At 35.8% G+C, this 13,704-nt stretch overlaps 1 protein-coding gene across 4 annotated transcripts in view; it reads right to left on the bottom strand.

The window, feature by feature from the left end:
• ENTREP2 (endosomal transmembrane epsin interactor 2) overlaps positions 1–13,704 on the bottom strand; it is a 160,657-nt gene that overhangs the window by 40,839 nt on the left and 106,114 nt on the right. For all 4 annotated transcript variants that reach the window (XM_062583391.1, XM_062583390.1, XM_062583393.1 and 1 more), the window contains one exon: positions 12,510–12,641. In XM_062583391.1, the coding sequence (XP_062439375.1) occupies positions 12,510–12,641 (132 nt within the window). The remainder of the gene's footprint in view (positions 1–12,509; positions 12,642–13,704) is intronic.

Genomic DNA, 13,704 nt, shown 5'->3' with positions numbered 1-13,704 from the left:
TCCAGTCACACACATTAATAGCAAAGAAATACAAACTGTATTGATAGGATGGAAAAAAAAAATATTGTCTTTGAAAATCCAGGCTTGTGACTTTAAACAGTAATAACTATAAAAAAGGAAAAATAATTTTGAAAATATTTGAAAAATTTCCCCTCACAGCTGAACTCCACAGTCCATTTAGAACCAAAAGTTTAGCTAATCCCAATATAACTTGATATCACTTTACTAAACAATAAACTCAACATCTAAGTCGAAAACTAGGACTTGAAGGGTCCTTAAGATCTTCACACCACTCCTATGTCTCAGCAAAGACTTAATTACGGCTCTGTCACTCATGACAGATGTTTCTCTACTTTGTTGTTACAGATCGACAGCTTCACTACGCCATCTATTTCCATATTTAATTATCTTTACCATTAGAAAGTTTTCTGTTTGTCCATTCCACAGCTGAAAACCTTTGCTTTGCTTCCACAGAATTTGAGAACAGGCTATTAACTTTTACACATTCATATTCTATTATCATGGTTTCTTCAAGTCTTTTCTTGTTTACTGAAAGACATATCTTTCAATCCTTCACTGAGATCAATTTTTCAGGTGTCTAATTATTTGCATTCCTTTCGTTTGGTTAATCTCACGTTGGTCTACATTTTTCCTGAAATGCAGAATCCTAAACTGGCCACAAATGAGGCCTCACCAATGCTGGTTACAGCATAAGGATTGCCCCTTGTGCTTTACAAGCTATACACCTGTCTACAAGTCCTGCCGTGATGACTGAATTTTCTTCCAATACCATATTTGTTCAACATGTAGCATACCTTGCTGCTTCACGCAGTATATACCAAACATATTAATACTGAAGTAGAGCTTAGTCTAGGTAAACTGGCATTAAAAAAATCTTTCTATAGAAAAGTAATGGATGGCTAAATGTTTTTAGGTACTTTCAACTACAAAATAGTCGTATATTGCTGGTTGGTAAAAGCTCTGCTGAAATATCAAGCAGCAACTATAGAATGGTAGGAATCAGTTACACTGCATTCACACTCATTTATAAAGAATAAGGAATAAACCCAAACTACTACTTATTGCATGGATAGTAGAAGGAAAACAACTAATTTTTTTCTTTTTGTATTCCAAGATAGATAAGATACTGGAGAGATAAGATACCAGAGCATATCCTCACAACCACACAACATACTAGCTACAGGAAACCAGATGACCTCCTGATTGTAAACTTTCTTCTATACGGCCCATTACATGTAAATAAATTTACATCAGAGGATAAAGAGCTGAGACAAGTCTTTCAAAAGAATTAGAAGTGACCTCTTCTAGAGAGCTGCACTGTAAGACATGTAGGGCTCTCCTGATGTTAACCATCAGTTATGAAACTCCAGGGTTACTGGCTAGCATTCACCTACAAACACAAGTGTCTGCCAGCTAGAGCAGTATGGTGCAGATCCTACAACAGTGGAGTGGCGAACAGATGATTTACAGATTCAATTTTATTTATTTCATGGATTTGTTTATATGTCACAGAATTATGTTTTGTTTTGTTTCATAAAAAGTTTTTCACTTATGAATTTCAAAATTTCTTTTTAAATTTGTAACAGCTAAGAATGCAATATTAGCCTGATTCAACAAGGTGAATCAGGCAGAGCCAGGGTTCATCAGAGCTTCAAACAATGGCAGAACTAGACACAGTGCTCAGGAAGCACCAGAATCCAGGGAACATTCACGTACCTTACTGCATCAGCACTGATGGGAGATATCTAAGTGTCAATAAAGAAATCAGTATAAGCACGTGCTCTTTCACAGTCTTATTTATAATACAAGCTAGTCTTCGTTCAAGATACCCTGACTTTCCTTTCTAACATTGTACGGCTTCAAGGCATCGCGCACCTCCCTTCCCTGCCCTTTGTCCATTTCAATAACCCAAACATCCTGTACCTGCCACATACTAAACTTAGTCACTATGCTCCAGGGATGTCTGAAGGGCCATTCTGTCACCACATGACTGGATAAAAGTACTCATGACTACCTTCTGCCTAAAAGGAATCCTTCACTATGTCATTTGTTGACCCTGCAATGTTACAGCCTTCAGAAATTACAAGCATCACCAGCACCATGTTTTACTTCTCCTCCTCCCTGCTCCAGTTTTCTGTCTCCCATAAAACCACACATTTTATGCTTATCAACAGACACATGTCTTCCAAATAAACCATGTTTGACAGCATGAGTTAGTGTTCATAATCTGGCTTGCTAAGACACTGCTCTCCTAGAAGGAGGTTTGATTATATGCTGCTGCAGCTGTAGCAGCTCCGGGCAGTGCTAGGGAAGCAGCAGAAAGGAACAGGCCCCTCACTGACAAGCTCCCCTCCAGAATGGAGCTCAAGTCTGACAAAGCATAGAAAGTTCCTAAATAAACTTCCTTTCTCACAGAAAACAGATAGGTACTTTACTCATTTCACAGGCTTCTATATGCAAATCCTGCTTGTCACTGAAACCCACCATGAAAAGTGAGTACTGCCATCCCCATCCCTTCCCCAGCCGTACTCTCAAAAAGCCAAGGGATCCTCAGAGCACTCTTACATCCCTAAGCTCAGACAACAAAAAAAAAACAGCCATGAAACTTTAGTACCTTAGCTTGCTGACCCTTCCTCTTCACTTCAGCTACTTTCAGGTACATTCAACCCTTGAAACTCCATTTCCACACATTTACATTTGTGCCATACCCCTGTACATCACCAGCTTGCAAGTAGCTGCTTAGAGGAGTAAAAGTCAAGTTTTTTTGACTGACAACTGGTTGAAGGTCAGGAAAGAATCACTGGCAAAAGCAGTTGTCACTCAATTTTAATTCATAATAATCTCTTGGAAGAAAGGTTATCAATAATTAATGTAAATTACTAAAACTAAACCATACTATAACTCTGCACTTCAGTAAGCCAGCCATGTCTGCTTGCTGCAGAGTCCTAGGAATATACAACCTACATTTTCAAGTCACTTCAGAAAAGTGACTACATAAAAATACAATTTCTCTAAATCTGAGATTGTACCTAAAAGCCTGAAAGACACTTAAAAACAGGACTATATTATAAAAGCTAAGCAGTTTTTAAACCTGAACTTTTAATTCAAATATTTTTGTATATGTTATATTCAAAAAATACCATTTTAAGATATACTTTACTGAGAACATTGTGTGAAAAACAGTGTGCAGTAGCACACTGAAAAACAATTTGTCCTAAAAGCTCATTCTGTTTGTTCTCTATCAAACTGCTGGGTAGTTAAGCAGTCAGATGATATTAAACTGGAATAGGGGGGAAAATGGTGATTGATTTATCACTCTGATAACTCAGCTGTAAAAACAATGATTTAACAAAGCAATTTAGAAGAGTTGTTAGCCCATGCAATCACCTGACAGAAAACAAACGAAATCTCTGGCATGAGAACCCAAAACAAAAAATGGCAATGGCCCAAGCCCCATGTTATAGTGATGGGAGAGGTAGCAGAACAGGATGACCTAAAAAACGTTCACAGCACCCTTCTGAAATTTTACCCTCAGACGTAAACTTCTATCTTATCAAATACACTGCAAAACTCCAATGATCCTAATTTGCTCTAATTTTGTATCATAGCCATAGAGCTCCTTTATCTTAGAAAACAAAGTTATAACCAAACTTCTCCCTGCTAAATACTGCTTGCATTCAGAAACAGCTGTAGGCAGCTCATATGAGTCAATCGCAGCTGCAGTCAGGCTATAGTACATGCAGGAACATACGCATTCAACATTAGCAGCAAAAGTCAGTACAATTATAGGCTGGGAAGAAAAACACTACTTGAGTGAAAGCAGTTCACATTAGCAATTGCACAGTAGGGTGAGTTCCTGAAAAGCATATTCCTTCCATGTATCTAATACCTTTGAACTCATAGCTATAAAAATGCAGTAAGACACACTTGCCTTTTGAATGGGAGCGTTCTACGTTGTCCAGACACAATTCATTCATCAAATGCATAGTGCACCAAGTCATAAAGCAGAAAGTATGCATGAATATCAAACTAGGGAATTTAACATTCAGAACACAAACATGCCACACAAATGAATCACTTCCACTATAAAATACTTATTCTGTCTTTCAAATATTATATGGAAAGCTATCCAACTGTGCTGCTTGAACAGAATCGAAAAATTGCATTTAAATGTATCCAAGATTACTTTGTTCTGGAAGAAAAAAAAGTACAGATCAATGCTTTTTGTCCTTGATTATTTCTTTGTTTGTTTACAACATTTAAAATATTTTTAGCTTTGGTGAAACGAGTTATTTATGTTCATATTGCCAAAACATAAGATAGGGAAAACAATATTCACTTCTTAATAGTTCTAACCTGTACAATACTACTGAATGGCCAAATCTGTATTGAACTCTACAAAACACTCCCATTTTGATTGCTCAATAGAATGGTTTCTTGTGGAAATAAAAGATTCAGGGTCTTGCAGGATCCTAAGTTCCTTGACCTTTTGAGAGTTCAGTCAATACACAACCAAAGGAGTTAAATAAGCTTGCCAATGTGTAAAAAGAACATTCTGTAATCAGTAGCCCTCAACACATGGATCTAAACATCCACACTGATCAATAGCTAAAACCAGTCTCACTTTTGCAATTCTGTGAAGATGATTTATTTTCTCCTTGATTGGCTTCATTACTGTGTTTCACTGCTTATACCACTATAACCTGAAAAGACATAATGAGTAGTAAAGCTTTTTCACCCATGAAATGACTCTCCATGTACTTCTTTTATTCATAAACTCAAGGACAACAATCTTCTTAACTCAAATTATAACTTCAGTTGCTGTAACTGGATATGTCTGAGAAACAGTAGACAAGCTAGCTGTCATAAGACTAAGAAGACAGCCTTCACAAACACAAAGAATCAATTCTGAACCATATGGGTTTCAAATATACTTTAAACTGTAAATGGAAAAAGAGTTAATGCTTTACCAAATTGATTTATAGTATGGAAGTGTAATACTGTATACTATTTAACATGAGTCTGAAGAATTATTTAGTTGGTATTTATTTAACAAAACAAAGCACAGCTAGTTCCTAAGGAAAGAATGCTCAAAAAGGTCTTCATTGCTTGGATGTAATTTTGCATATCTCAGATATCTATGTTAAGCTTAGAATCGGTGACATATTAGGGATTCTTCAAAGACTAAGATTAATTTCCATAAAATAATTGAACAAATATGCAATATATAGATTTCAGTCATTCAAAGCAGCAGCTTTTCAACTGTGACAGAAGCTCATAATGGTATTCACTCTTTGCGTTCATGAGAAAGAAAAACTATGAGCAGAATTGTAATATGTCTTGTCATATAACTATTGCTTTGAACTTTTGAAAACTTCTAGCTCAACTATTCAGTCTCCAAAGCCCACACTGAATTTTTGATAGGATCTATTATGGTAAATAAACTTTCAGCATAGATAATATTTTCAGTTTCCTGTTAAATGAAAATGAAACAACTCCAGCATTTAAAGTATCTTACCTTCGAGGAAGTCATTTGTTCCTCACTGAAGTATATCCAATTTTAAATGGATTAAAAAGTCCTTTCAGTCATTTTGCTTCAGTTCAGCAAAATTAAGTATTTTGTATTTGGTCATATAGGGAATCAAAGGAGAGTGAAAGAGAAGCAGCCTGTTCTCATAACTTTAAAGAACATGTTAGGGGTCATCCTTCTCTGTTCTGCAAGTGAAAGCATGTTGTTCTGACTAGAAAAATATTAAATTTATGATTAGGTCCAGCCATCAAGGAACTTTGTAACAATAAATTTGAATTATAGGAGGAGAAAGGAAAGAATCACACAGCAAACTGCAAGAACCCTTACTTACATAAGGATCTAATAATGATGACTGACTCACAAACCAACAAATAGGCTCACTAATGTAAAAAAAAGGCTTTGTTGTTTTCATGGTAGCTTATAGCAGTGCTAAAACAAATATTTATGCTGTAATTAGACTGGGACAAACAGTTTTCCCTCTAGTCTTTATCACCACAGAACATTCCACAGATACACTTAAGCAAAACAGGAAGCAATTATTTTAATATTAAAGTCATAAATTAGCATATATGACTGCAGATATTCTGGGCTGTGTAAGTCGTAATTAAAAATACCATACTGAATCATTACTAAACCAAAGCAGCATAACATTCTCCTCTTACATGCAAATATAAGGCAGTAAAAACCCATTACAGAACAATTCAATCTCACAGAAACCTAACTTCATCCTCTCAAAACACAAGCTCAAAAATATAAGTTTTGTTGCATGCATGGCTTTAACAAATTCAACACATTTTGAATTAAGAAAGAAATAATTTCCAAAGTCAAAGGCTCTGGAAAAGTCAATTCTAATACTGAAAGCTTGCTCTAGTTTCAGCTTGTTCTCATCTCCAATTTGAAATTATATAAATATCATTTCACCAATGAATAATCAACAGGTTGATCTCATCTCAACTAATACGTGTCACATGAAAATTCAGTTCCTTAAAGTTACACCCACAAACCAACAGGCATTCAGTGCAGAGTAATATGTCAGCATTTTATGCTCATGCAGAGATAATGCCGCATAACAAAAAAGGCATTTAATTTGTAGCTGTGTCACCCTGAAACACTAAGGGTATTGCCCCAGCCATAGTAAGCAATGTAATCCAGAGATGATAAGGTTTTATAATTAGAGGTGTGTAATATACACATACATGTGTATATGCATATATTTCATATACACATAAACATACATATATATATATATATATATGTATGCATATACACATATATATGCATGTATGAATGAAAAACACTTACCCTCCTGCATTTTTCCCGGTTTTACCTGAAGAAAAGCCAACTTGTATAACAAGACAACTGAGAGTCAGAAAATTAAAATACTGAAGTTACTGATAACACCTCAGCTAAATCCACCAGTTGTTTTGCATAATACACTGTTTAAAAATCCTTGTTAATTTATGAACCCATACAAACATTTCCACTGGCACCCCAGCTCTTTGTAATTAATTTAAGCCTACCAACAACAAGGTTGTGCTCTTGTCCTGTTTTGCAGATCCCTTAGTAATCCACAAGCCTTGGTGCATCTCTAGCCATAAACTTCTACTTGGTGCACCAGAATTACTCCTCTCTTGTTTAGACTGAAGTTAAGAGTAAAATAAATCTGAGTTAAATCTTTCACAGAAAGTTCGTGGACAACAAGTTAACCAGCAACCAGCAATGTGTCTCTACAGCCAAGGAGCTCAATGGTATCTTGGGGGGCATGAGGAAAAGCATTGCCAGCAGGCCGAGGGAGGTGATCCTGCCCCTCTACTCAGCCCTGGTGAGGCCACATCCGGAGCTGAAGTCTCCAATTTATACAAATATCTACATGACCCACTATTATTGGCACTCTGAGTCCTGTGCCTAACATTCTTATGCAAAATGTTATTCCATTCGATGGAATAATCTGGGTAAGTTAAGTAGTTAAAAAGGCAAGAGAAAGAAAGGAGCAAAAATAAAAGGCGGAGAAAAAGAGTGTAATACATGAAGATGCCTGGAACAATGAGGGAGAGAGAAGCAGAAAAATATGGAGGAAAGACATTGAGAGAGAAGAAAACAACAAAATTTACATGTCAGCAATGCAATAACATTTATTTTTCTTAATAAAAGATCCACAGGTTTTGGTAAATCATTTACCTCAAGTGACTGTCTTTCACATATTTAAACAAATATTATTTATTATTATAATTTATTATTACTTAAGTACCCCTTTTATATTGTATCTAAGAGGTTTCATACATTAGGCCCTTTCAAATTTTAAAATATCAAGTTCTGCAATGTTCAATTAATTGTAAGATAAAGCATTCCATATAACATAATGTAAAATGTATTCTCCTGTAGCATCATGTTTAATTTCAGATTTTTCTTTCAGTTTTTACAATACAGAGAAAAATGTTATCCCTCTATAGGATGAAAGTATGCATATGTAAAATTTAAGCAGCAAGGGACAAGGGATTTGTAATATTCCTTCCCATAAAAGATATTTTTCAAATATAATTAAATATTAAAAGGAATGTCCTGGTACAAATTTCCTTGAATCACAACATACTCCACTACACTTGTAAAACTCTTACGCTGTTTTCAAGTTACATCTTTAGTTATAAACACAAAACCTCCTTAATCACCATTCACACTCATAAAATTGGATGTAGCAGTTACTAGTCAAGAGTAAACAGTGAGGTGTAACCTTACATTAACCTCCCATACACATTTATTTGAAGTACTGAAGTTGATTTACATGTTTATATGACACATGGGGTTCAGCATACAAAGTACCTAAACACAGAGCCTGGCTTCACAGCAGCTGAATTCAAACTAGGAGTGAATTTTGTTGCTGAAAGGGAGGACGCACAGCTAAAGAAAAACATAGATTAACTTTTAGTCAGACTAGTGAACTGATCCAGGCTATTGGTGTCATCATATCCAAGAAGTGGGAATACATAGCTGGAACTACACAGCACGGTCAAGGTTACAGTTAAGGTTTGGGCAGAGCTGGCAACAGCTCCCTATCATTGGAAAGTGAGATCTCCCTGCCCAGGTGCCCCCCACTCTTCGCAGCAATTGTTCTGGTGCTCATGATTAGCGAGTTCAATTTACTAAAACAGTAGAAAGGAATTCATTTCACAGGACTCATTTCCTGACAGTTCAGTGAGCTGAGGGGTCAGGGGGGCCCCAGAGTTGGCACAGGGAAGCAGCAGCTGAAGTGAGCAGCTACGGGCAGGAAATGAGATACAGGAATCAGGGTTAGCTCTTGGCAAGAGCAAACTGTTAGGCAGAAAATTAGGGAAAAATAACAAGTGAATAGTAAATAGTTTTCTGCCAAGTTACCGATTTGAATTGGCTCAACATGCAGGTGGAGGAATGCCAGAGCTGGTTCAAAGGAAGAACAGGCAGAGTGGAAGAGAAGGGGAAGAAGCAATGGGCAAGCAGGTGCCCCTTTCAACATCTTGGGGAGAGCATTTCATTGCACTCTCACTGGCAGGTGAAGACTTGGAATTTCAATAACCCCTAAGATGGATCCATGTGACAGAAGAAAGTGTAAATCTCTGTCATTCCAGTTCAGAAAAAGCACTGTGTGGATGCTGTGGGGTTTTGGATCAGATCAGTTTTTGGAACTGATTCATTCTGTGACCACACGAATGCTAAATCCAACACAAGAGACTCAGTGGGAGGAAACAGCCAGAGTCAGAACTGCTGCTTTTGGTGGCAGTTCTCCAGAACAGCAGATAAAATTTATGCTAGTGAAACTATACCCTAAATCTACTACATCTCTGGTCGTCATACCATTTCTGTACACCTGGATCTTAGCAGACCTTCCTAACTCCTTTTATTAATTCTGTAAATAGATACTACTAGTTTTTACCTTAATTTGGCTTGAACTGAATCCTATCAAAGTAACTTCTTAACATAAGGATAGAGTTGTGCTAGAAGTGTGGTTACTGTTAAAATCAGGACTGTGAGACACTGACACTGCTTAGCATCACAGAATATTGACCCTGAGCATGCAGAGGAAAATGAGGAATTTTATTTTCAGTGACCAGTTTAGGAGCTGGTAAATGAGTCTTTTGGTGAACAATGCTAATCAGAAAATCTTCCCTAGAGCAGGGAAGCGTGGATCAGACCTGAGCGCCTGATGGTTTGTCAAATCATGCAACAGCTATTGCCACTGGAGTTGTGCAGACAAAACCGCCCGGTGCAACACAGTATAAACAAAGCTCTAAATCCACCAACTCATTATCCTAAGAATGAGCTGGGTTGCCAACCCTGACAAAGGGTAAAATGGCAGAGTATTTTTGTCTGTTTTACTATAGCATACAAATCTGTGTTGAAATCTCAGTATCAAATAATCATAGAAAATTAGCACTTATTTTACAGACCTCATATTTAGTCCCTTTTGCAAACAATACTCATGTATATCTATATATGGAGAGATAAATGTTTGTATGATCATAGCTAGATAGTAGTATTTCTCGTGCCCCCAGTTAAAATGTTTGGGTAGTTCATTCAGGGGCTGAAAAGGAGAGGCAGACATTGATTTACAAAGGAGCACAAAGAGGTGATTCAAATCACAGCAGAGATGACACATAGAAATTGTATTTTTCAAAGGAACTGTAAATAAATAGACACTCAATATAGATCCTGCAGAACACGTATCTGAGCCAAAGCCAATTTAGTGTACACAAGACTGGTAGCTATTGGTATTTTTTCTTTGTCCTGTTCGACTAACTGTGAACAGGATCCAACAGGCAATACATGTACAATCGTCCTGTTCACAACAAAGCCCCCACAGTTGCTACCATCAAAGCAGCACAGGTACCTTAGTGGAAAGGTGAGATTTTTTTCCCCCATCTTCAGTAAAGCTCCCCTCCACCATGAATCCTGCATGTTATTATAAATACTTGGATATAATCTTAATTCTGGTATTCCACCTCTCCCCTTCTGGTAACCTAAACAATAAGATAAACAGAGCTTTTGGTACTAAAATAGCTGTTTTCTCTCAAAATCACCTAGCAATAGTTAATTGGAATTCAAGAAGGTGAGCCTTATCACTGTCAATTGTTACCTAATTAGCTGCAATTTTTTTTCTTATGTGCTTAGTAAGATGCTGGTCTTAAATGCTCGGTCAGAAAGATCGAGCTCTCAAAGCCAATGTGGAATTCCAAGTGAAAAACATTTTAAGAAACATTCTGAGAAGACTTATTTTTTTAGCTGCCTTAAATGAAAAATTCTGAACATACTTAACTAAAATTTCACTAAGATTATGCTCATAGGAGCTGCTGTGCTGAATTCAGTCCTCTGCTACCACAAGAGAATGTCACTGAATCTTTTTTTTTATAAACGACTGAGTTATATTTTAAAAGAATTTACATTTTTGGTTTATATTATTCTTATTGCTGAAATGTTTAGAAACCTTACCCTGATTTCCAGAATGCATTTACTTCTAACAACTTCGTATTTTTGTTGACAATATCCTTTGAGATAAATAGTTCTTTTCTCTCTTGTTAGTGTTTACTCTATTGATATATTTACAGCAAGTAACCATTTGCTCTCTCAATCTTTATTTTTATAGGATCAGTAGACTAGCTTCTTCTGTAGTACAGGTTCTCTATTTTCCAGAAGTTTTTGCATCTATCATACTTTGAAAACTCTGTCTTTCTCCGAAGTTATTTTCCTGCATTACCTTCTCTTAAATATTTGGGACATACTTTATTTCAATTGAACTAGTGAATACAGTCCTGAAAGTAGCATTCAAATGGCAGTTAGCTATTATTCTTTGGCCAACAGTGTTGAGCTATGCTTCATTTTCACCTACTAAATTCCTGCTGTCCACTAGGCTTTTGCATGCATAATTCTCCTTTATCATGCTCATTAAAACCTGAGGCGGAGTCCTTATTTAACTTTACGGCCATATCTAATTGTTTTTAGCTCTCCACCCTATCCTAACTACTTAGTAGTTCTACTTCTTGTCTCTTTTTATTAATATGGCTGAAAAACATTTAGTGGTTTATTATAATACCTTTTGTAGAATCTCTACCTGTTTTGCACTCTGAAATATCATTTTAGATATGAATATATAACTCAGAGGTTTCAGACCACCTCCTAAACTCTAAATCCCTAAATTCCTTATTTCATTGGATTTCATTAGAGTATTCCTTTAGACTTAACTTCATTAAAATTTATTCTTCAAAATTGAGAGCCTTAGAGATGCAGACTTACTTTACCATTAAATTAAACAAAACTAATGACCATGTGTTACTCAGGGTTCTTTTCTCTGGCCAATTCTTTTTGGGTTTCCTTTCGGTCTTCCAAACCAATAAAACACCAAGACTTGCTAGCTTGATTTACAATTAAGTGAAGAAATTTGTGCACAATTACATTAGGATATAATTGAATCAGAATGTATTATTTGTGCTCCATTCTTTATCTGAGCAGTCGTAACCCAGAACTATAGAATCTAAACTTCTAATAACATTGCAGACAAGTCTATAAGCATGCTTTCAGCACTATCCCAAAAGAACACCTACCCCCAGATAACTTTATCTGAAGAATATTCTGCTAATACTTCTTATTTCTTTACAATCTATCACAACATTATTAAACAATGCCAGTCACCACCTTCGATTCTAGTGGAGTGTCTTTGTTTTAAAAGCAACAGGAAAGATACCTGTTTGTACACCTCCCAGAAACCGGGTCCATCATAACCAACTGTAATCTGTGTTTCTTAAATAAACTCTATCAAAATAGTTACTCTACACAAATACAGATAATGAGTGTGTAACATAAAATCTTTTCAGGTATAGCAGCATTAATTTCTGTTGAAAGAAATTTAAATTTTTTGTACATCAGAGAGCACAAACACTCAGAAGAACACTAAGTAGTACTTTCACCACACATTTCTCTCTCTCTCTTAACGCACCTTAAGGGTTAACCTCACAACATTACACTCTTGCAGAGGGTTCAGTTTCAGTGTTTCTCCAAGGTTACTGCAGCCTGATGTTTGATGCTGCATTTCACAGCAAACACAGACACCATCACTGTCGAATTTAATCTGGAGAGGAAAAAAAAATGGTCAGAGAAAGTTTAAGCAACAGACACTTCCCAACTACTTTTAAAATATTTACACTTATTATAGCAATCTTGACTATTGAGTATGTCCTCTCGTATTTTTACTTTGAAAAAGGTTTGCTCTACGCGTTCAGATCTTTACAATACAATAAGCATTGAATGTCTTTGAATTCTATCTTTTACAAAAACTTTTATCTTTAGTTAACAGTCCTCTATTTTGAGGCTTTAAAAAGCATTAGGCATTTATTTCTTTAAAGAAGTAAATTAGTGTGCTTTGCTGAACATACTGAACCCTGATCATTCTTTAAAATGAAAGAAAATTAAAGTAAAATTAAGGTTTGTATGAGTGATTCTAAAACAATCCCATTCAGCTCAATGGGAATGTTATCATAACAAGCAGTATTAGATTCATTATACTGATTCTGACTTCCTTATTATAAAAAAGAAAAAAAAATCCTATTTCTTTTCTTCTTCTATTTCCTTCCAACAAAGACTTTTTAATTCAAAATTAATTCTAACTTTTGCAGTACGACAATACCCTAAGCCATATACACGGCAAATGAAATACAAAAAGAATTATTGTTTGAGCATCTTTATAAAGAAGACTATATTGTTTCTTTACTTGAATCAGCATAAAATTTAATTCATAAAGCTTCATTAACAGTCTAATGTTTTTTTTTCCAATTCCTGTTAGCCTTTAGTTCTGTCTTTTTATAAAGATCTGAGCAAACCCCAAATAATCAATGGAAAATCATTGGAAAATCAATGGAAAATACAAAATGCTAAATACCAGAGGGGAAATCTTGCCCTTGAGCCCCTTTGGGAATATTAGAAATGGTGTTGGCCATTAAGATAAACGCTACAGAGGAAGTCTGAAACTTGCACTTTGAATTTAGAGCCGTGTCAAATTCAGTGGTCAGAAGTTACAGCATTCCTGCTGTATCACCACCAAACATATGGCAAAATCAATACAATCTTCAGCCAATAAAAAGTTTTTAAAACAAGGAAAACGTACTTCAGATAAAACTGCCTTCTGCAAGAACATT

Source organism: Rhea pennata, chromosome 10 (assembly GCF_028389875.1).
Source record: "Rhea pennata isolate bPtePen1 chromosome 10, bPtePen1.pri, whole genome shotgun sequence".
Taxonomy (NCBI): Eukaryota; Metazoa; Chordata; class Aves; order Rheiformes; family Rheidae; genus Rhea; species Rhea pennata.
The sequence above is the reverse complement of the archived record's forward strand: the minus strand, read 5'-3'. Positions and strand labels throughout refer to the sequence as shown.